The sequence below is a fragment of the Mycteria americana genome, chromosome 1 (assembly GCF_035582795.1).
Source record: "Mycteria americana isolate JAX WOST 10 ecotype Jacksonville Zoo and Gardens chromosome 1, USCA_MyAme_1.0, whole genome shotgun sequence".
NCBI classification, from domain to species: domain Eukaryota; kingdom Metazoa; phylum Chordata; class Aves; order Ciconiiformes; family Ciconiidae; genus Mycteria; species Mycteria americana.
In genome coordinates this window covers 142,615,938-142,639,021 of record NC_134365.1, presented here as the reverse complement: position 1 = coordinate 142,639,021, position 23,084 = coordinate 142,615,938, and the positions used below count along the sequence as shown (strand labels likewise).

General features: G+C 37.8%; 1 protein-coding gene across 1 annotated transcript in view; it reads left to right on the top strand.

Moving 5' to 3' along the window:
* Positions 1-19,103, top strand: part of STS (steroid sulfatase) — a 93,415-nt gene extending 74,312 nt beyond the window's left edge. Inside the window, exon 9 of the mRNA XM_075522677.1 lies at positions 15,687-19,103. Within this exon, the coding sequence (XP_075378792.1) occupies positions 15,687-16,069 (383 nt within the window). The 3' untranslated portion in view covers positions 16,070-19,103. The remainder of the gene's footprint in view (positions 1-15,686) is intronic.
* The last annotated feature ends 3,981 nt before the right edge of the window (positions 19,104-23,084 follow it).

Here is a 23,084-nt window from a genome sequence, read left to right as displayed (position 1 = left end):
CTGGGTTTATCAAAATTAGTAATATTTACAGGTTTTTTTACAACTAAAATTATTCTATTGAATATCATACTTTGACATTTTGCAGGTTTATCCTTCTGAAAATCTTGCAAAGTGTATTAATAGGCTTATCTTAGCACAAGAGTAAGTACTGAACACAAATGTCTCAGTTTAGTTTCACGGTCAATGGAAACATAATCAGTCAGTGGATAGAAAAGCAACTGGGAATTGCAAAAAATTGTACAAGAATACAGGTTGTTTGTTCATCTGCTTCAGTTCATTCAGCTCTGCCCTAGCAGAGCTGCTAGGTCATTTAGAAGTTCTGGTGATCTCAAGAATGCCAAGTAGCTCCAAACACCAGGACTACGTAGTGGCAACAAAAGGCTGGCTTAGAAAACTGTGCTGGTGTTCACAATGAGGCTGTAAGAATCAAGAAAAGCTGAGAAATGCTTCAACTGGATTTTGGAACTTCGTACTAAATAGATTATACAATGCCTGTAGCTCCTAAGCATTATCAATGGCCTCTTCCCCCCCCCCCCCCCCCCCCCCCCTTTCAAATGCCAAAATATTCCAGGTATCCGGTTAGGAAGTGTTTTAATTTCTGCCAGTGCTTTGAAATAGCTACACCATACGGATTTTTGGAAAAAAAGAAAATAGAACTAAGTTCTGAGAAGTATATTTGAATGTTTAGCAACTAGCAGGTTGAACTAAAGAAAAGTAAATGTGCTACTCGTATTTCACAGAATATTTTGAGTACATATCTTTCAAAGCATTTAATCCAATTATAAGTAACCATGAGAAGTGTTCATATTTTGAAGAAAATATGCAAAATTCAACATATTACTCTGTCTCTTTAACATAGCTTAAACTTGCAAAAGTTTATAAATTGTTATCTTGTATTCAAATTAAGTAAATTAAGAAAATTAAGTATAAATTATTTGAATGTTGCAAAGGATTATTCCTTTGTGGAATAATTCCTTTATTCATTAGTGGATACTCCTCAAACTTAAGATGTTGGCAAATGATTACAACTAACAAGGACAGTGTCTACATGCATAATGGCCTGAGTATTCCCCACTAAGTATTTCTTCATGTTGTCAAGCTTGATAAATCTGTGTTATTGCCATGGCATGAAAGAGTCAGCAACAGAATTGTACCTCATCGACATGTGAACCTCAGTGCTTGGCTGAGCCCGTCAATGTAGTCTCTTCCTAGACACACACAAAAAAGTTCCCATGGCAATTATACTTGGTCTTTCCTAACCAATTTCAAACAATTTGTTCACTTTGAGGACTAAATTGACCTCAGATATATCCTTACCACTATTCATTGTTAGATTTTGTATTTCAGTTGCTACCTATTCAGAAAGGTGTATGAGAACACATTATATCTCAGGCAGGGAGAGGAGCATCTTTAGGAAGACTTAAACTATCTGTGTTCTTGGTCATCCGAGGATCTACATGGCTGTGTAATATGTCTGTATAGGGGCATATTATTCCTCCTCTGATAAACTTTGGTCTGCTTTTGGGGAGATGGTTGTGGAAGCAGACAACCTTTTTGACATTTAAGTTTTTGGTCTTTTTATGTTAGATAGACAAGAAGAAAGTAGTGATCCAAAGCTCTGAAGTTAAAACTAGACAGACTTGTGAGATTCGTTTCAAAGTGAAGGTGAGGATCTGGGAGACGGGAAAATTGTTTACCAAGTCCATCTGCCTGGCCTGACTTCAATTTGAATGCAGTTTTATTGGGAGATTTCCTAATCTCTAATCCTAAACTGAATTTCAGGTTCCTTTTTATGTCTACACAGCCTAAGTGCCAAGACCTCGCTTAGGAATACTGACTCAGTATTAGTACAGAAACAGAGTTTAAGCTTGGGCGTGTTCATCATGAATGCCAGCCAGTTAGAGACAACTTTGGAAGCGTAAGAGAAAGTTAAGCACTCATGTAAATATTGCTTGAATTCGTATGTTTTAATTATTCACTAGGCTGAGGTTGTGGTAAACATCTGTCAGTGTGCAATGAACTATAGTATGGAGCAGAATGGATTACCGCAAACGACTGCCGAATGCTAAAATAAACCTGGTTTACAACTGAAAATGTTTTATGTAATCCGTTGTCTTTTCCATTGCAACAGACGAGGAATGTGTGTATGGTTACTTGCCTTGTGGAGAATAGCATAAAAATGCATAGAAGAATGGGCTATGGTAGTGAATACAATAGGAAAACATTTCCTGGTGTTTCCTGTTACTGTTACTACTGTCACAAATCTTTAAAAAGTATTTTGACAAAGAAACCAGTTAAAATCGAGAGAGGAAGACTGAGTTTGCAGAACTATGAATTAAAAATTGAATGTAAACTTCAAAAGCCAAAAAACAACTACCAGTATGCAGATGTTTATATTTCACAATATCCTTTGAGTGCTGTCATTGCTCTTAACTGCAGTGGGGAGGGAGGGCATATATAAAATTTATATCTTGTCATGTAATGCCAAGAGCACTTTCAGTAGTTTCAAGGAAGTACAATGAGTAACTGAATGACTTTAGTCTACAAGCTGGTTAATATTCTATTTATTTCTATTACTTCCTAAAATAATGGGTTAAAGCCCTTAAACTAAACCATAATCTACACAAACATACTCTTAGACGGGTAAAAAGATGTAGGATTTCATGCTCAAGGGTGAGGCTGTCTTTGTTTAACTCATCTTTGTAACTGTCTTGCTTAACAAAGCCTGGATCTCATAGTGCCACAATAAATAATAATAAATGTTGGATTAAGTTTGTGACGTAAGCACCTTCTTCAAAGGTATTTTGAGGCTTGTTAGAATTATTACATTTAATTATACAGTTAATTAAAAATAAGATCAAGCCGAAGAGAAGAAACATTGTCTCTACCACCTCATTCACAGCAGTACCTACCCTCCTTCAACTGTGTTTCAGAGATTGGAGGGAAAAAATAATCAGGATTCATTTTGCCACTCATGTATCATGGCAAAAAAACCCCTAAAAACAACCACCCTTTGTGGCCATGAAAATGATTGGCTAGAAGTTTTAAGTTAGGATTTGGATTATAGTGATTTTTAGGAGAGAAATCAAACACTGCCTGAAATCCTAGCAATTTTGTCTTTTTTACACATAAAAGTGTAAGGAGATATAACACAGAGAATGAAGGACAATGTCTGGAGTTTCCCAGCTCCATTGCTGCTTGCTTCTAGTTTGAGATGAACTCACTCCAGGGCTGATTACATCTCAGCTGACCACTCTGGACATTGTGTAGGACTATTCTATGCTGCTGAATCTCTCCAGCAGGCCCATGAGGTGGGAAGGGCTTTGTTCAAATACTGAACCCAGGTTCATGCACCACATAGCTCAAAAACACCTAGACTCACCTGCATATACTAGGTAGTATGTCATGCATACATATCCATGTATATACTAGAAAAAGAAAAGGCAACAAAATTTTACCAATGGGAACTTGAGTAACTGAGGAATTTGTTTGGAGTTAGAGGATGTTGCTAAGCAGACATGAGTTTAATCTTCAGGGAGGCAAGATCTGAATGCTGAACACTGATTTTTCTACAAGGTAGAGTTGTCCAGCGAACAGGACACTTGTCTTAGACTTGGTAAAACTTGATTCAGTTTTCTTCTTCCTGTAGACCTTGAGACAACATTAAATAAATTACTCACTGTGTATCCATCAGTATCAGTGTAGCAAAGAAATAAAACAGTTTTTATTAACTGCTTTATTAAGCAACAGCATAGATGGCTGAAAAAATAATTTACTCTTTTTTTTTCTCAAATAGTTTGAAGTAAGAGATTTGATGGGAGTCAAGGAGCATATGTAGATCCTTGCTTAAACAGTTGAGCACACAGCAACTTCAGTCACAGATTACATTGTACTTTGCTAAATTTAAGCATAAGGTTATTATTTATATCCTTAAGCTAAGGTAGAAATACTTCATTGAACTGAAGGCAAACAAGATGAAATCATCTTGTCAGTAAATTCACAGGGATTTTAACATTCACTTCAGTGCACCACAACTCTACAAAAGGTGTAGAAATGGAATTTAGAATAGACAATGCAACAGGTAATTGAGGGATGGGGCAACCCAAATGAACTCTGAGATAATCACCTGCACCAAAATCTTTATTTAAACTCCAGCAAAAGTTCATGAAGGATTTGTATTTGAAAAACTTAGTAGATAAAACAGTAAGTGAAAAGAATGTGCCAATAAAATGTCTTTGTCTTCTGCAATAAAGGAAATGAATGATAGTAGCAGAAAAGTTACAATAGAAGACACCATCCATCAAGAGAGCTCTTAAAAAAATACATCGTAGGGAACAATCGTGCAGTGGCAGGGGGACGAATTAGATGACAAAAAGAAAATTCATTTGAAATATCTGAAATGAGCTTTTGTTCTTATTTGCTACAACTGGAACAGAGGAAACCGCATAGCATACATTAATATGGGAAGGATACAGGCATCACATAAGCGGAGTCAATGCAGATGTACTGTAGTGAGTGACTATATTTCAAAGTTCATTGAATTACAATTAAGGATGAGTAAGACTCATTAAAAAAAGTATACAGAAGTAACGTATATGAACAAGGAAGGCAAATCTCTCTCTGTATTTTCTGGCCACATCAGTTAAATATGTAGGTTTTACATATACTTGAGAGGAGGAGATGTTTAATCCACTATCTATGAACACTGTGGGGTCTTTCATAAGCAGCAGCACCTTGTAGATAGATATTTGATCTTAGAAAGCAAAATTGAAGATGGACTAGAGAATGCTGGAGAGACAAGAAGTTTGACTCTAACTTGGGGTGATGCTTCACTCTAAAAGTGACTCCAACAGAACTGTAAGTAAGTGACCCTAGCACTGGCAGTGCCTTTACTGACAGAGCAACGTCTTCCAGCACCTGAGCAGAGCGAGCAGAGCTGGGTGCTGATAACAGAGTCCACCAATAGTCCTTGGCTAGGCAAAGTGGTGATTCAGGTTCAGGGTCCATCCAAAGAGTCTTTTCAGGAGCAGGAAGAGATGGGAGCACAGACAGAGCTGGAAGAAAGGCTAGAACCTAGGGCCATCCAGAGTCAGGGCTTGGAACTGGCACTCCTGCGGCACCACTCGGGCAGGGACTGATGGCCTCGGGCTGAGCTGAAATGGGAAACCTAGTCCATGGGCAGGGTGCGTGGATGGGTGTCCATCCTAGGGCTGGGCAAGGCCAGTGAGACTCTTTAGTGCCCTCAAGGCTGTTGACACCTCAGATTTTTAGCAAATTCTGAGGATGGTGATGACAACATATAGATGTCTGCAGTGTAAACACCTACAGCTGAGCTAACCTGAGCTAATCGCTCTCATCAAAAGAGAAACAAGCAGAATTCTTCTCACCCTAAAGCAGACTTCTAACAAAGGTAAGAAGCAGATCAGTATAGGCTGCTAACTAGGTTACATAAAGACCTCCACATTGCAGTGATCCAAAATTGGGTGAGATGGCCAGATTGTCAAATTGCATACTAAGTAGCGGCATAGTGATGAGCAACAAATCCTACTCAGTACCTTGAATTTAGAATTAGAAGTGCCTTGCCACCTTTTTTCACAATCTGAAAAACATTAATATTTTGCTAAGGGTCAGGAATGACACTATGGGAGTCTCTTGAAGTTGACTGGGAATTTTAAGATCATGTCATTTAATTAGTATCATTTTTCTTTTAAATCAGCAGAGGTTCAAATAAAGGCCTGTCTACAAATATGCAATAAATAAGATAGCCAGGTTAGGCTGTGTAGTAAAATACAAAGAGTGAATTGGTCTTGTAGTACAGAATGGCATTTTATCCGTGCATCAGTGTCGTGAAAGAACTGACAGAAAAGAAAACATGGATGAGATACAGATCCTGAGTTGAGTTACACTGGCATAAAGGTCTTTTTAAAATCTAATTAAGAAAGTGCCATTTGCTTCTCTTGTTCAAATTTCCTTTTAACACAAGACTAAAACAGCCATTTACCATGTCTGTTAGCTATCAGCTCTCTGAGAATCTCTTTATTCTTTCTTACAGGTAAGTGTTGTTTGGTGATTGGGGCAGCTCCCAATGTGGAGGCATAGATGTCCTCCCCAAAAAATCACTTTATAAACTTCATTAAGTCTCATTAAACCTCATTCCTTGTCACCAGCCTTTGTCTTAATACCAACATGCAATGGCAATGTAGTCTATCAAAGAAATTGTACAGAAACTTGTAACAGTAAGTAGTAAGTTTCCATAGATACATAGACATGCCTTTTACTGATATTTACACATTTGTATGTTATAGTCTACAGCAAAGTTTTTTCTTGAGATTTCCTGAACAGTAATAGGCAAGTGCTGCAGACCACTTTTCTGGTTTTGAGAGTCACCATGCATGAAAAACACTGAAGTGTCAGCACACACATATGATTTATGTCTGTTCTCCACTGGTACAGCTACACAATCCCATGAAAGACTAAAATAGCATCAAGTATCTAATTCAGAATATGTAGGTCACAGGAGAAAATTCACTTTTCCTTCAGTAATAACTCGTGAGTCTTCAGGTTACTTACATCACATTTTTATTGGACAAAGAGCAGCACCTTTCTCCCTTCTGAACTATGTCCTTTTACACTGTTTTCACCCTTTTCCCATCTGTTTATTCCCCTTTCCCTCCTCATCTCTGAGCTTCTATTTTCACTGATACTGAAACTCCTTTTGGTCCTCTTAATTGATCAAAACCTTGTGTGAGTCTTTCCCTTCTGCAACTGCAGAAGCTGTAATAAACTCTGACCCTCATGAGTCTTCCTGTCATTTGCCTTTTCTGTTTAGTCTCACGTGTTTCTTCACTTGAACTGTTCTCTCTAAAGAAGTCTCTTATCTTACAAGTGTTTTTTGTTTTTTTGGTTTTTTTGGGGTTTTTTAAGTTCTTTTTGGCTTCTTTGCTCCTGGTTTTTTTCTTTGATGATATCAAGAAGACATACTTTCTGGCTTAGTATCACACATCTGAGTCACTTATTACTGTTTCTTGCTGAAGTCCATTACGATCTTTTCATCTACTTGATTATTGAAGATATTTGTTTTCCCTGCTTCCTAACTTGCTTTGTGAGCATCATCTTCACTCTTCATTTGCCGCCTTGTTTTTTTTTTTTCTCTCTCTCTACCTGGTCTTGCCCATTTCATGGAGGCATCCCAAATGGTCTCCCAAATCCCGAGTTTGTGTTCAGTGTTTCAACAACAACAGCTGGAGGAAGCAGAACAAGCATCAAGTGTCATTTACCTAAACTATCTCATTAAGTATTTTAATTTGCTATCTTATTCCTCATATCAGAGCAGCTGCAGCTGAATTTAGGTGACACAGTATGGGCATATTATTTGGTGAGTGTGAAATAACATAACTGCCGAAGGGGAGAAGAGCATTTCTAGCTTGAACAGACACCACGAAACTGTTTATATGAAGCTCAAGAAAATTGACCTAATCAACTGATACACATTTCTGCTAACAATATTTTAGGTAGGAAAGTGTTTCTACTGACAAGCATGACAAATACTGTTACAGTATTTTCTTGCCTCTGCTCTGCTCTGTGACAGTAGCAGCAGAGTTATTGTTAAGCTCAGGCAGAGCTATTTATACCCTGGGACTTGTAGTGCTCCACTCCCTAGCAGCATTCCCCTACTTACTCTGGGAAACAGAGACAAATAAAGGGGAAAAAAAAAATTAAATCCTCACCTTTTTTCTAAAATATTTTCCCTATTCCTAATCATAGTAAGAACATAAACCTAACTTCCTACTCCAGTTGAGCTGAAATTAAGTAGAGACTGTCTCTTCTTTTTCTTTCTGTGGTTTTTTTTAATTTATTTTATTTGCACTTTCCTTTCTCCTGGTTTAGATTGCAAACTAAGGGGTAGGAATGGCTGCAGCATGGAAGGCAGAAGCCAAACCTCCTGTACACCAATCCAGTAAACTATTCCTTATTAAAAAACCCCAACCAACCAAACAACCGCCCCCCCCAAAAAAAAAACCAAACCAAAAACACAACGCAAAAAACCCCTTTGATTATTTTGTTTACTTCATGCATGACTGAACAGAGTTTACTAGCCAAAATGATTTTGTATTAATTGAGTGACAGATCTGAAGTAACCTTTCATCAAAACAATTCTGATGTCTCCATTTAAGTCCTATATAAGGAACAGTTAAAATGTATTCACCTCATCTGCAGCCCCAGGAGACCCTTCTCTGTTCTTGCTTTTAGTAGGAAGGAGATTTTAACAGGATTAATAACAGATTTTAACAGCACTTCAGAAGGGTATAGCCTGTTTTTCCCTATGCTGCACACATGCGTTCCTTAAAGCTGGAAATTAGGAGGAGACAGTCAAGGTTCTTTCCCTTTTCCATCACTTACTGTCATTGACTTACTGTCATAGCTGAAGATCTCTGCATCCATCTTGCATACCACCAAGGCAAGAAAATATTCCCATTGCTTTCCTAAAACTCCTCTCTTCAAACTAGAGCATTCATGGTGACTGGAGAACTGTGAAATGAAGTTTGTTTTTTGCATAGAGTTCCACACCGCAAACTGCTGGATTTCTCTGAAATACCTTAACCTTGAACAGGTCCATGCGAAAACAGAAAATAGACTTCTAGAAATTTTCTTAGGAATAAATTTAAAACCTGCTGATCATCTTTAAGAGAACATCCTATGATATGTACTTTTGGTGTTTAGGTTTAATTCAGGTTTTTGAGGGATTTTTGCATTGTTTGAACATAAGCTTGTTAGTCACATTACTCTGCATCACAGACCTTCAGTAAACTTCTACTTTCCATTTCTTCAAATGTATTGGTTCCAAATGATAGGCTTATAAGGACCTTAATGAAATAGGTTTAAACTTTTCTATGCCCCCCAAGACTCAATTTCCAGCTGAAACACAGGGTATTAGAACACCCCTAAGCTATCAGGTAATATCCTTTCCTGTAGTTCTAATTGGCTTAATACGTGCATCATTTTTCCAACTTTTCTGTCTAATAAAAACAAAGGATGCAAATTCCTATTTACTTTCAGCTCTTCACCCCAAAGTTTAACACCATTTGTAATCTTTTGCTCTTTTCAGATTCTGGCAAAAAGACATGCATTTTCTAACCGTGGGACAAAACCTATTGTCATATATTTCAGATGCTAAACTATGCATGCTATAATCTTTACAATAAAAACAAAATTCAGTCATTCAGATTTTTTTTTTTAATATTTAGGGCTGACTGATACTGAGATTTTTGCACCATGTCACTGAGAACTGGTTGCTTTCTTTAACTCAATTTTTTTACTCTGACAAAAGGAACCCCTTTGCTATGTTGTCATTTATGTTTAACTGATTCAATTTTCAAAATAAAACAAAAAAATTTTTTCAGAACATTTCCTAAGTATCCTAGCAACTTTTTTAAAGTAAAACAAAAAAAAAAAATTCAACTGAGACAGCTGTAAGGAAGCATAAGTCACCTTTTCCCTCAACTTTTTAAAATAAAACAAATTAATATTCAGTGTTCTTTGGCAGTGCACAAAATTCCAGGCTACTGTATTTACACAATTTCTATTTTTCACTTTTAAAGTAACTTTGCATAGTTATTTCTCTGCTTTTAGATATTCTTCTTGCTATTTAAAGGTTAAACAAGATCAATTTTCAGGTTAATGATTTGGAATACTTCATTAGCATTCTGTGTGTCGAAGTTTTTTTTGACATCCAACTTTTGAAAAATATCTGGAGAAAATAATTTATAAACAAATTCCTGGGGATGGTTTTGGTTTTGGTTGGTTCAAACTTGTCAGAAAATATTTGAGGAAGTTGCTTAGGGCTTCCTTTGCATCTTTGTCTCGTACGTCTGCTCAGTATCAGGAAAATTGCTGTCTGAATCTTGCATATCTGTTCATTTCACTCAGAAAGATTGCATCCACTTTATGTAGGAGATTAATGATTGTCCTCAATTTATTTTCTATTAATAAAACCTTTTTGAAGGACAGAAAGCACAAAAGACAAAACACAATTCTGAATAGGTTTCTCTCTGTTTTTTATAATCTTTGACAAAGTGGCTATGCTTTGTTACAATCTTAAGCGTGTTGCTCTCTCGGTTCTTAACTGACTTACTGACTCCACTGGAAAGTCTTACTGACTCCAGTGGAAAACCAGTACATGCAAATCAATACTATTTCTCTCACAGGAAAAAAAATAAGGTTTTTCTGTTTTCAAGGACTTTTGAATATAGATTGGAAATGACCAGTAATTTTTTTTGTGCCAACATTGTCTTCTGTCTTCAGCATGCCATCAACTGCTGCTTGGATGAACTGGAAATTACATGGACCATTCAGTGAGTAAATAGCTTCTTCAAACAAATCTTTAGCAACTGTCTGGATTGTGTGCATCAAATTACCATGGGTGGAATTTTTTTTCAGGTCAACATGTATTCGTCCATGTTGTTGTTAACTAAGACTTCCAAATATGAGGCATAACATTGCCTTATAGCACTTCCTATTTTAGCAGCATTGTTTCAGTACCCACAGACTTCCCATTTGGGAGTTTCTTCAACAAGAAAAGAAAACACTGTAAATGATCAATCAATTCTTTTTGAAGATGATGATGAAGAATTATTCAGGAAAATAATTCTTTGTCAGCTGCTACTGTTCAGCACATAATCTTGACTTTTGAACAGAATTCAGTGGAAGCTTCTTGTACCACAGCACTTACTCTAGATAATGAGCTCAGTCATGAGATTTCTGTCTTGACTTCAGCAGCCTGAGCGTGGTTTCACTATGTCTTATATTTTTCCTCCAGCAGTGGTTCAGTATGATTATTGGGTATCCACCAATGTGCAATCCTTTCTGTTTTAGAGGATACTTAACACTGCACTTTCTATCCTTAAGATTTTAACATCACTGCTACTATTGGTTTTTTCATATTTTTACCTCAAATACTTTATGTTCGGCACTGTTCTTTATGCAAGTCTCTTCTAGCAACAACTGATTCTCATAAACTAACATTATGTCTTTTAATATCACTCAGTTACTCTCCACCTACATTGGGACGTAATGTGCTGTCTTTTGAGTGGTGTAAAAATATAACATTGTAACATACCTGGATACTTAAAACAAGTATCTAAAAAATAGAAATTTTCACTGAAGGAACAATAAAGTTACAAATTTTTTAACTCAAATAGCAGATTTTTATTACTGTTTGAGGAATGCACATACTCATAAAAATAATATATATTTTTTCTTTAAAGTAACCAAAGACTATTCTCTATGTGCTATGTATAGTTCTACAAGAATTTAGCAGCCGAAACCTTTTCTAAATTGCTAAATTATTGAAGAGGTGAATACATACACTTGTGGTATCTACTTCATATAAGATTATCAGAGAACCTAACAATTCTAAATGACTCCAAAGATATAGGAAGTGGGAAGGAAGGATTCAATCTAACAATATCAACAGTTACCTGAAAAATGTAATTTTCAAGTGAGTTGCAGCTTTCATCTGCTACTCTGCAGAAACATTGAAGAGCTGGTGTAAGTTAAAGCATGGGAGCTGACAATGGCTGCAGAGCACACTCAAGATACAAGAAAAGTCTGTGGGCAATTTACATCAGTACGCTACACCCAGAGGGTTATGTTCAAAGGCATCTGAAGTCAAGGAGAGACCAGCTCCCCAATTTACAGTGAAGAACAGACTTGTTTAACTTGTTCTTCTACAGAAAGAAGAAACAAAAGAATATGAACAAAGCAGATGACAGTAGCAGCAAATCTATAAAGCTACTGTCATAGCTTAAATGCAGTAAAAATGAGGTCCAGGCAATAACACAGCAATAGCTTCTATTCACTTCAAGAACTGCTTATCAGAAAACACCATTTAGCCATCAGTGATTAAGAAAAGTGCTATTATAACAGAAATGACATCCGTATCCAGTGTGTCACTTCATCTTGGAAATATTAATATACCTTACTGAGAGACTTTTATTTAATCTCACAGCTGCTACTTGTCTGTTGGAGCTACGGTTGTCCGTATGAGTATGAGAGGATAAATAGATGGGTGAAGGATAATAAAAGAGAAGAGGAATCTGTTAGGGTGATCGAACTCTGAACAATTATGTTAATAGCAGATTTGCTTGAACTAATTGCAACCTATTTTAATTTGAGACTATTTATATGTACAACTTCTGCAGTTTTTGTTTTTCTTAATGTGTAAAGGAAAGAGATATTCTGAGAGCTGAATAGGTGAAATTGTTGGACAATTCAGAGAGCTGGAGAATTGCAGGAAAAATCAATGCTAAATAAAGTAGCTTTGAAGCATTGAGAAAGGATCTTGAAAGGTCCTTCAGTCCTAGGGCTTGCCTGCAGTTTTAGGATGGACCTGATACACTTTACTGTGGGGGAGCCCTAACAATTTTACTACTAACTTCACTGAGGAGGAGACACAGAGTTATCTTTATATAAAAAGAGTTTACTATCCAGATGCTTTGTAGAACAAAGGTATCATTAATTACTGAGAGATTAATTTGATCCTTGTAGTTAACCCTCTGACAAAATGAGATTTTATATCAGCTGAGAGAGACTGGGAGAGAGCTCTCTCTTTTTAATATTAGGCTTATACAGTTCATCAGCTTTACAGATTAGAAGTCTGACAGCACTTTATGTCTTCTAGTATATTACATTGGCTGCTCCATAGCCACAGATACTGACAGATATGCTTTAGCTTTTATAATGCTTAGGAAGTCAGCGGTTAAAGTCTACGTTGCTGTTCCTCCAGCACCCCATGTAGTTCCAAATCCTCACTGAAACATCGCTGCAGTGCAACGGATGAACATTGCACAATAACAGACTTTGCTCTCCCGGAGCTCAGTGTTTTGCACAGTATAATCATGACATTATGTAGCAACATAGCTGATAAACTAGCATCAGCTCTTCAAAACACTGGTGATGTGATTCAGACATGATGTGATGTCACACATGCCCTGTCCCCAACCCCATGCATGATTTTGCAGCATGCCGTATGCTCTGTATATAGGCAAACCTGAACAATTCTTTATTCTGTGGGGAAAAAAAAATCTTGGTACAACTTCCGTATTTATTTCTTTTCCCCTATGTCTTACCTATATGAGCTGCTTGTACTGACTTGCATTAATTCAGAATCCCCAACTTTATATTGCTATCTGTAAGCCCTTGAACTGGCCTGGTGCTACAGTGCCCAACACCAAAAAAGTTGGCTGAAAATTTCTTTTCAATGTCATTCAGCAGAAGTGTACCATCAAAGATAGATGTGTGGTAAGACAGCCTGACCACAAAGTTCTCATGTGCATGGCCTTACTGGAATTTCTTTTAGTTGACATTTTAAGACCTATATAAATTTTTTCTGCTCTTCTTCTATCAAGGTGTTATAGTGCCCTGAATCACATTCTCAGGTGGGGAAAATGTTGCATGGTCTACAAAGGTACATGGTGCACTGCCTTAATAAAGCCCTTTGGCTTTTTCTGTTCTTCATTGTCTATCTTGCCAATTAAACACTTTTAAAGAGCCTGAAGGCATGCTTAGTAGAGAGTCACATACCTTCCCAGAATGTAAATACTAAATCTCAGGAAATGAGAGGCATATTTCTGCTCTGGGAAATGTTCCGTGCATAAGTTCAAAGAAATTTAAGGGGGAGTGTTGGGTTTTGTTTGTTTATTTTAATTCTGAGAAAACAGCAAAGAATTCAAGTATCAAACCCACCTTTCAAAATGTTATTGGAAAGGCAGATGGAGGAATGCTGCCTTGCCTTGCCTTCCCTTCCCTTCTCTTTCCCTTCTCCTCCCTTTTCCCCAGTAAGACTGTCCATTGCTGCTGTCACAGCTAGAGCCTTTTAAAGCCTGCCATGTCCTATTGTCTGTGCCAGCAAGTCACTCTCAGCCTTTAAAGCTCCTTCCCCTTTGCTGACTTCCAAGCAGCATTCAGAGGGCTCTCCCAGTTTAATACGTATAATAACCATCACCCCTGCAACCCTGATTTAAGTGCAGACTAAGTGAACTGGAAGTCTCCAGGCTCTGTCATTGAATTGGTTCCTAAACGTAAAATGTCTTATAATGTGAAAAATGCTGTGGGATAGAAGAACCTGTAAAGAATCTTAAGGACACCTACTGTCCTTTAAATTCATGCTATAGACTGGAACTGCAGCCTGTGACTCTTTAGTCTGCTGAAACATTTCTTTCTTTAAACCTGTTTTTATCTTTAAAAATTGAGTGTGATGTAGTTACAGCAAGGCATGTACCAGTTCATCTCTGCCCTTCCCACATTTTCTAGTGCTTTCCATTCTGTTGAACTGGTAAATTGATTAATGAATATTAACCACTGTAGCACACATAAATCTGTGACAATCTGTTACTAGATCAACAAGCTTTCTGTGAACTTAACAAAATTCAACAAAATACCAAAAAGAGTTTTTCCACCAGTATTTAAAAAAATGAGGTGATACAAAAAATGTTTTTTTGCAATAGGGTACTGAAGAATGTAAATTACTGATGAATATGTGTTTCTGATGTCTGTATACACTCAAGTGGGTAGGTAGTCTGACATCACAGACCTCAGCTGTTTATTTTCTTACTTTTCTTAAGAATAAAGTACAGAATTTGACTCTAATTAATTATTCTCTGGTCCATTTCTGGAGAATTGTATGCTTCCCTGGCTGTGGGAGGATGGTGTGCTTCCCTGGAAGTGCCTGTCTGTTCCTGCCTTCCCTGTCCTGTGATACTTGAGGAAAATAGTAGCCATTTTTTGTTTACTCCTTTCTTGTTAAGTATTTTCACATTCTCCAGTGTACCTTCTGTTTAAGAGTGCTTCTTGAAGGAACCAACTGATATCTACTTATTCTTAATCCAAGAAATAATTAGTATTTTTAAACAGAGAAAATAGTGACTGAAGTTACACTAGCGCAAACACTTCGGTTTCTGTACACAGCAAATCAAGCTGAGAGAAAACGACCAATCTATAAATGAAGAGCTTTGGTTCCCATTTTACAAAGCAGAACGTCACCTAAAAATTGCACTACCATAACAGTAGTTTATTTTTGGAAAAAACACCTAGGGGCCTAAGACAGGAATTTAGCATCCATTATACCTTTTAATGTCATCACATTTAATAAAATGAGAAACTGTCTCCAGGTGTTTGCAATGAAAGCATGTGGCACAGGGCAATGGGTTAATACAACAAAGAGAGGAAGAGAGAAAAAGGTAAAAATGAAATTATTTTGATTAGCAAAATGAGAAGCAGACATGGCCCAACAGTGTCTGGATTCGGTCAAGGGGCAAAAGTACATTTTAATAAGTCTTGAAGAAGACAGTGCAATGGCTTAGTAAATATTTATGCAAATCTTCTTAGCACTGTTTATGTAAAAATGCAAAGTTCTTTTAAGTCTTCTATGATTTAGTTAATCAGAATTCTTCCAAGGGCATGAAATGATCATAATTATTTCATAAATACATGTAGCAGAAAATCGCCATGTTTTGCTTATTTTTGTTTTGCTCAATTTTGTTTTACTCTTTCAGTTTATTGCAGTTCCTGTACAGAGCAGGGTTGTACCAAAAGACTGATTTCCCATGGTGTAAAAGAGAGTTTCATAAGACTAGGGGACTTTTAGTTTGTCATTTTATCACCAGCTGTTTTGTGTCTGTAAATTGCAGGTGAATCTGTCTGGAAAGTCTTCTTCTTCACTCCAAACTTCAGTCCTGAAGACTCCAATGGTTGCTATGATTCTCACGTTTGCTTCTGCCATGGAGGATTCATCACACGCCATGATCCCCCACTGCTCTTCGATCTTTCCAGAGACCCTGAAGAGAAAGTCCCACTGACTCCAGAAACGGAGAGCCATTTCTACGAAATCCTCAGGGTCATACACCTAGCAGTAGACAATCACACCAGAACCCTGCGTGCTGTCCCTGACCAGCTGTCGTGGGACAACCTTCTCTGGAAGCCGTGGCTCCAGCCGTGCTGTTCATCTCTCTTTCAGTCTTGCTACTGTGACTATGACTCAGAAGGGAGCCTGTCAGAGCTGCACTCGGGATAAACAAGCTGCAATTCCCTTTCAGAAACTGGAACAAGAGAGTGTGGGTAGCTGACTTGAACCACTGCAGTACTGGCCTTCAGAAGGTTTTGTTATGTAGGAGGACCTGTCTTTAAATACATCATTGCAGTAGAAGAGAATTTCAGTCAAGAAAATGTGCCAAGAGAAGGAGGGCAAGACACACCTTTTCTGTCTTTATAATACAAGAATCAGTATGAAGCACATGTTGCCGTCCTCATCTACAAATGGGTAGGCTGTAGGCATTTTCTAGATTAGATAATTTTCTAGATCTTCAGCTTCAGCTTTTTTCTTATACAGCAAGGAATTTATGTATAGTTTCTGTCAATTAAGACCACTAAATGCACAATTTTCTGTCCTTTTTGCTAAGTATTATCCACCATTAGTAGGACATAGCACTGAATAATTAAAAATAGAGAGATAATAGTGGAGAGGTCCACCTGTGACTATAATTTGATAACTGATAGATAGGTAAAGAGCACACCTGTAACAGCATCTCTATCAACAAGCATCACAGATATGAAATAATAAACAGATTGCCAACAATCTAACATTGCATGTGCCGTAAAAATGTAGAGAGCTATGTAGTGGAAGACCTTGCGTCCACAATAAAATGGTGCTCCCTAGCTGCCTATTGCATGGCAGCAACCTTTGTTTCAAAAGGAAAGTACTTCAAGTGCACCAGTCATGCTTGAGTGGGTACCATAAGTCTCCACATATATATATATGCAAACCAAATTCATAACCTCCCAAAACCCACAAATCCTTCAATCCCTGATATAGACACACCCTTATGGTCATAGTCCAGTTGCTAAAATGAAAGATTTGGTCCATAGTTGATAGCTGAGTTCCAAATTCACATGATACTACAAAGATATCTTTCATTATCTATCTACCATACCTATTCTTCCACTGATGAATGTAGTATGCATCACAAATAAATAAAATTTAGTCATCCTGTAAATATCTTTGCCATCATTTAAGCTCTCTGAATAGGATCTACCATTTTCTGAGAAAAAAATTGGGCTTGAGCATTTAAAGCCAAGTATAACTGTCTCTGAGTTTTCAGCAAGGCCTTGGGAAATCTACAGTACTTCAGGGCTAATTTCTGTATCCATTTTTATCTCCATCTTATTCAGTCACATTTTCTTTCCACTCTACAGGCAGGCAAACTATTTTCTTTGGCAGATTGTACCAGAGGAGAACATACCAGCAAAATACTAAAATGATTTGATGCCTGATAATAGAAGGTGACTTGCTCCTTAGCAGAAAACACTAGTAAATTCCAACATTATAATGTATTAAAATCTGTTTGGTGGTATTAGCACATCACTAATGCAAAAATGATCTGTGATAATAGTAATGCAATAGCTTCAGTCAACCAACATTAAGGTTGTGGCCTGGTTCTTGGGAACTATTGAAGCCTGTCGTATAAAAATATATTGTGATATATAGTATATTTCTCTGTCTGTAAAACCTAGGCTTTATTTGATTTTTCTGCTGCAGTTTCATTCAAAATTTCATTCTCAACAATATCCAGATGCCTGTCCTGGGAAATGTTGTACTGCTTCCTTGAAGTCCTATTTTTGATGTTTCACCTTGTGTTCATGATTGTGTATCATAAGCATGTGCTCTGCAAGCTCTCAGTAGGTAGCAAAGTCCTGTGTATGCTGTTAAAGTTAGTCTGTTCAGGTATTTCCCTGATAACCACTCAGGACTGTTATATCGTACCTGGAAAGCTGCCAGATGGCCATTCATGTGGCATAATTCCCTCTTTGCTTTATTTAATCACTGAATGTACTACATACATAAACTTAGGAAGAAAGATGCCTGCAGTTTGAATGCAAGTACTCTTCTGCAGTGATTAGTGACTGCCTCTCGACATCACAGCAGGATCCATACATCCCAAATTTTTGGTCCTCACCATGTGCCCCAAAACCCCTTTGGGACATGGCACAGGTGCCTGTGTGCCTCCCCCTGCAGCGGGTGGGCAGCCTGGTCTGCGGCCTGAGTGCCAGCTGCCCCGGCACTGAGCACCATGGCATGGGGGGATGCTCTCTCCAGCTCCCACAGCTCCGCTGCAGCTTACACAAAACTTTTCAAGCAAATATTCCTGCTGAAGCATAGGGGAGAAAATATGTTGTGTGTTAGGTATAAAGCAGTAACTCAGACAAGGTGTTTTGTGTCGTTGGATCTGTTTTATTCCCACAGTTGCTGGGCTGTGACCTTAACAGGGATCTCAATTTATGTTCTCAAGAACATCCACATCTACTTCTTTTCATCAGGAAGATGCTATGTTGCTATTATTTCTTTTCCTTCTGCAGGTGCAAGAATTGTTTGTTCTGTTAGACACAAGAGCTGTTCTGTGCTGCCTGACTGAGGTATCAAAAATGATAATTTTTCTACTGCTCTGATTTCTTCTTGCCTGAATGTGGCCTTTCTTTTATACCCTCCTTGACTTTTGATGCTATCTTTCTAATCTCCTTTCTTAAAACATCCACACCCTTCAAATACTTTTCCACCTATTTCTTTGCACTCAATCCTCCCATTTGCTTGTCATATTGATAGTGATGGCTATTTTGCCCTAGTCAATCAGAAAATGAAAAGTGGTCTTTGTGAAAAGGTTTGACTTTTAGGGCTCCTTGACTCTGCTAACCTCCTACTTATTTAAGGTCTAGTAAGGATTAACTTTGCATTAAGAAATCTAAGAAACTAAAACACACCCAGCACACCCTGAATAATAAAAGTTATTTCTTGTTTGTGGCACAAGCTTCATATTTTCCAAAATATAATTTAGTACAACATTTAATATTTTGACTTAAGCAGTAAAGTCTGAAATCCATTTTTACAATTGTTCCTTCAAGAAAGATTCTATTCAGAATAGGGCAGTATTTTTCATACTCTATATTAATGCATTATTGCAAATATATTATATCTTTCAGTACTGTATTGCAAATGTATGCCTTTCAGTACTGTACCTTTTGTTCTGGAAATGGCATGTCACATCATGGCAATTAAAGTGGTCTTGTTTATCTGCAAAATAAAATGAGAAGCACAATATACCATTTTTGTAATGGCACTGCCTGAACAAGGAAAAGTTTTGTTTTTCACAACAGGTTATTGATGGGATATACATGATTCACAATTTATTAACAAGGAAGGCTCAAGGAGTATGTGCTGCTCTGGTACTTTGAGGCTGACTTTCAATCTATCATTTAACGAGCATTGGTATTGTAACATGGTGCCTGTTTGTAGAATATGTCAGTTTAAACTGGGAGTTAAGCTTCAGAGGAAAGTGTATTCCTCTACAGTATTATTTAACAGTATCACATCCTAGTTTGTCACAGAGTCCCTGTATGGCCCAGAGCAAGTCATTAACTCTGTTTCTCAGTTCCTCCTCAGTGCCCAAAGAAGGATAACAGTATTTCTTTAACTGTTGGGTATACTGAAAGAACAAAAAATGCTGAAAGTGGTAAGCTGATAAAGGTGCACTTTTTAGTCAATAAGCGCCTTCTCTACAGAAGGTACAGTTTAAGAGCTGGAAAACTAAGATGTATAAGATCCCCCTATACTAGGAGGTATAAGAGACCCTTAACTTCAGGTTTGCAGATAGGTTCCGTGCTTACTGTTTAGCACATATGGGATCAGGGCCTTGAAGGAGAGACAACAGGTGGCTAAAAAAGATGCACACTGGGGATTCAGAGAAAGATATTAGTCACATTTTTCTAATTATATTTAGTCTCTCTTTTAGACTACATGGAATTATTTAAATAGTATTCCCCCCTCAGGGACTGGATGTCACAGGTTCCTGGCTCTTAAAAATTGAGGTGTCCTGACTTGCCTCAAATTACTGTGTCAGAAAAGGGAAGAAAAAAAAAAAAGAAAAAGGGAAATATAAGCCTTTGGAGATAGGTGTCAGCTTACTGAAATCCAACTGAAAGTTTGACGAGAACTAAGTGAATAAGGTCCATATCCTTCACAGCTCAGTAAGAATTATCACTCGCCAGCAATAGCTTCTTTCACATTGTAGTAATGTGAGATCTGGGTGTTCAGATACATGGACAACGTAGAAAATTTCACAGAAGATGTCACCTGATATAGGAACAAATGGAAGAAGAAAGAAAAAGAGGGCAAGCATAGCTACAAAAATCCTATGTTCTAACAGAGTACATACATTAAACAGGTGGTTTCGACTTACATTAGGACATGATAGTTCTGTGCATTAGACAGACCTTTTCATCTTCTCTGTCATTTCTCTTTCCTCTGGCATTGCCTGTGCACCATCCGAGGTATGCTCTGAGGAGCTCACTTTCAAGAGGAGTCCATCCTTCCTGAGTACACTACGAGCAGAGTGGCTGGCCGTGTGGGCAGGAGGAAAGGCTGGCATAGCAAAACTCTGCACTGGGAACCACCAGGGAGCAAATGGCTTCTGGGGGTTATCTCCAACCTGAAGACAGAGGCCTAAGAATTGCTGGTTCCTCTGGGTCTGTCAGGGACTGCAGGTGACCAGGAGGAAGGAGAACACCTCTGTGGCCGGCTGGACTGCAGTGTATTCTGCAGCAGTATCCTTCAGTGTCAGACTGTCCAGTGGAAATGTGCTAGGGGCCCACAGGATGCAGGACCCCTTGCCTCTGAGTAAACACACCAGACAGGCTACTCCTGAATCATCACTCGGGAGGAGACAGATCTTAATCTGAAGCTCTGGGTCTAAGACAGCAACAGTCACACATTTTGTTCCCTGGAAGACCGGAAGACCAGAAGACCTGAGACAGGCTCTACTGACTCCCGGTTTTACAGGCTGCTAAAACTGCAAATATTTCAGGGAGTCCTGGAAATACCCTGATAAATCATATGGCTTTTCCAAAACATTTTGGTGTTCTTGGTAGCTTCTATTTACATAAAAAAACAATGAGAATCTGCCTAAAACTTCACCTGTACAGCAAACAAAGGATGTTGCAAATTGTTCTTAAGACTACCCACGATAGCTTTAACCTGTTAGTTCAGTACTGAGAGCAGTACTGAACTGCTCTTGTTTGTGCCAACAAAAGGTTCAGCAACTGAAGGTTTCTTATGCATATGAAAAGATGCCGAATTCCAGAAGCCCACTGAAGTTTGCAGGATGCTGGCTAGTAAGATAAAAACTGGTTTGATTATCCTCACATCTCTAATTGTACTGTCAAAGTGATGAAACATTGCAGATCTTGCAGGGTGTGGATTATAGGCTTTGCAATGCTTATACAGCATCTCCTGAATACTTAAAAAACATTCCTTTAATATAAATCATGCTAGATTCCTTATGCAGATTAATGTTAGTCTTATTTATAAAAGAATGCCACTGGTGCCACTGGTGCCACTGGTATTTTCCTTGAAAAAGAAAACTATATTTGAAGAGAACAGATTCAGCATATATGGCCAGTTCAGTTAGTTACAAAAAACCCTCCAACAGTATTCTACAGTTACCAAATAATAAAGCCTTTTTATGCAGATAATGTTTTATTGTACCGGATTTATGTGAAAACTACTGCGAAGTAGTTGAAATTATAAGGCAGAGCTCTTCATTGTAACACTTATTTTAAGAGAATTTGATATGAAGTTGCTTTGGGTAGCAATATTTATTACAAAAGACTAGGCACAAAGCATCTCAAAAGCCTTATGGACTCAAGTTGGGCTGCAAGAGAATAACTTTGGTTTAATATTGTCTTCATTGCTCACAAATGAAAAAACAAGCTATGAAGAAAAAACCTCTCAACTTTAAAAATTATTTGGCTCTGCTGATAGTGATAAGAAGAATACTAGAAGTTTGTACCATCTATGAGAACTTCTTTCATTTTTTCCTTATTTTTATCTTTTATGTTATACCTCCTCCTGCCAAACAGACAAAATATTCAGGTTTAGGAAAATGTGCTGATTGGTTTGTAATTGTCAACCTTACACTGTTATGTGTAATGCATTGGGAAGTAACTGATTAATGCCACTGTCCGGATAACTGTTTAAGCTCCAGAGGGATCGCTAGAATAGGAGTTTTAGATCCTAACACCTGCCTGTCTGATACACTTGAAAAGCACAGTCATCCAGTGACATGTCATCACACACCAAGCTTTTAAAAAACATATTATTCTGCAAAAGGAGCTGCTTTGTGCCCCATCCTTCTCCCCTATGATACTTACTAAAAATAAAGGGAAATCCTCTCTGATACTAAGATTTATGCTACTGAATGACAACCCTCTTTGATTATCTTTCAAAAAGATTCAATTGTGAGAGGTCATCCCTAGCAGCTAGATGGCATTCTGCCCTTTCTGGAAATGGATGACAATGATAAAAGTGTTTTGCTAGAGCTCAGGCAGCTGCATTAATGTGCACTACATAAATGCTGCAGACACTTAGTTTTTCCCATCAGTTTTTAAGCACTCAGTACCAGACTATGTAGAGGGATGCCATCTTCACATTTTAAACCTAAGCTCAGTTTCAGGTATCAGGTGTTTCTCCCTTTTGCTCTCCAGACCCATGTGGGGGAATGCAGTTTCACTTTAAAAAGTTGGCTTGACAGATTTACCCAAGACTGTTTTATGAATGTAAATCCTTTCTTTGCGTGAAAGGTTGTTACACCATAAGATCAAGGTGATCGTCCATTAAGATCCAGACTCTGGCTTTAATCTGTGAAGGCCAGAGTCTTGATCTTAATGGACGATCACCTTGATCTTATGGTGTAACAACCCTTTTCGAGAGGTTGTTACACAACTCTAATGGTTACTCTAATGGTTGTTACACAATCCACAACTTCTTTGGGCAACCTATTCCTGTGTCTCACCACCCTCATTGTAAAGAATTTCTTCCTAATATCTAATCTAAATCTACCCTCTTTCAGTTTAAAACCATTACCCTTCATCCTATCACTACACTCCCTGATAAAGAGTCCCTCCCCATCTTTCCTGTAGGCCCCCTTTAAGTACTGGTACGCCACTATAAGGTCTCCCGGGAGCTTTCTCTTCTCTAGGCTAAA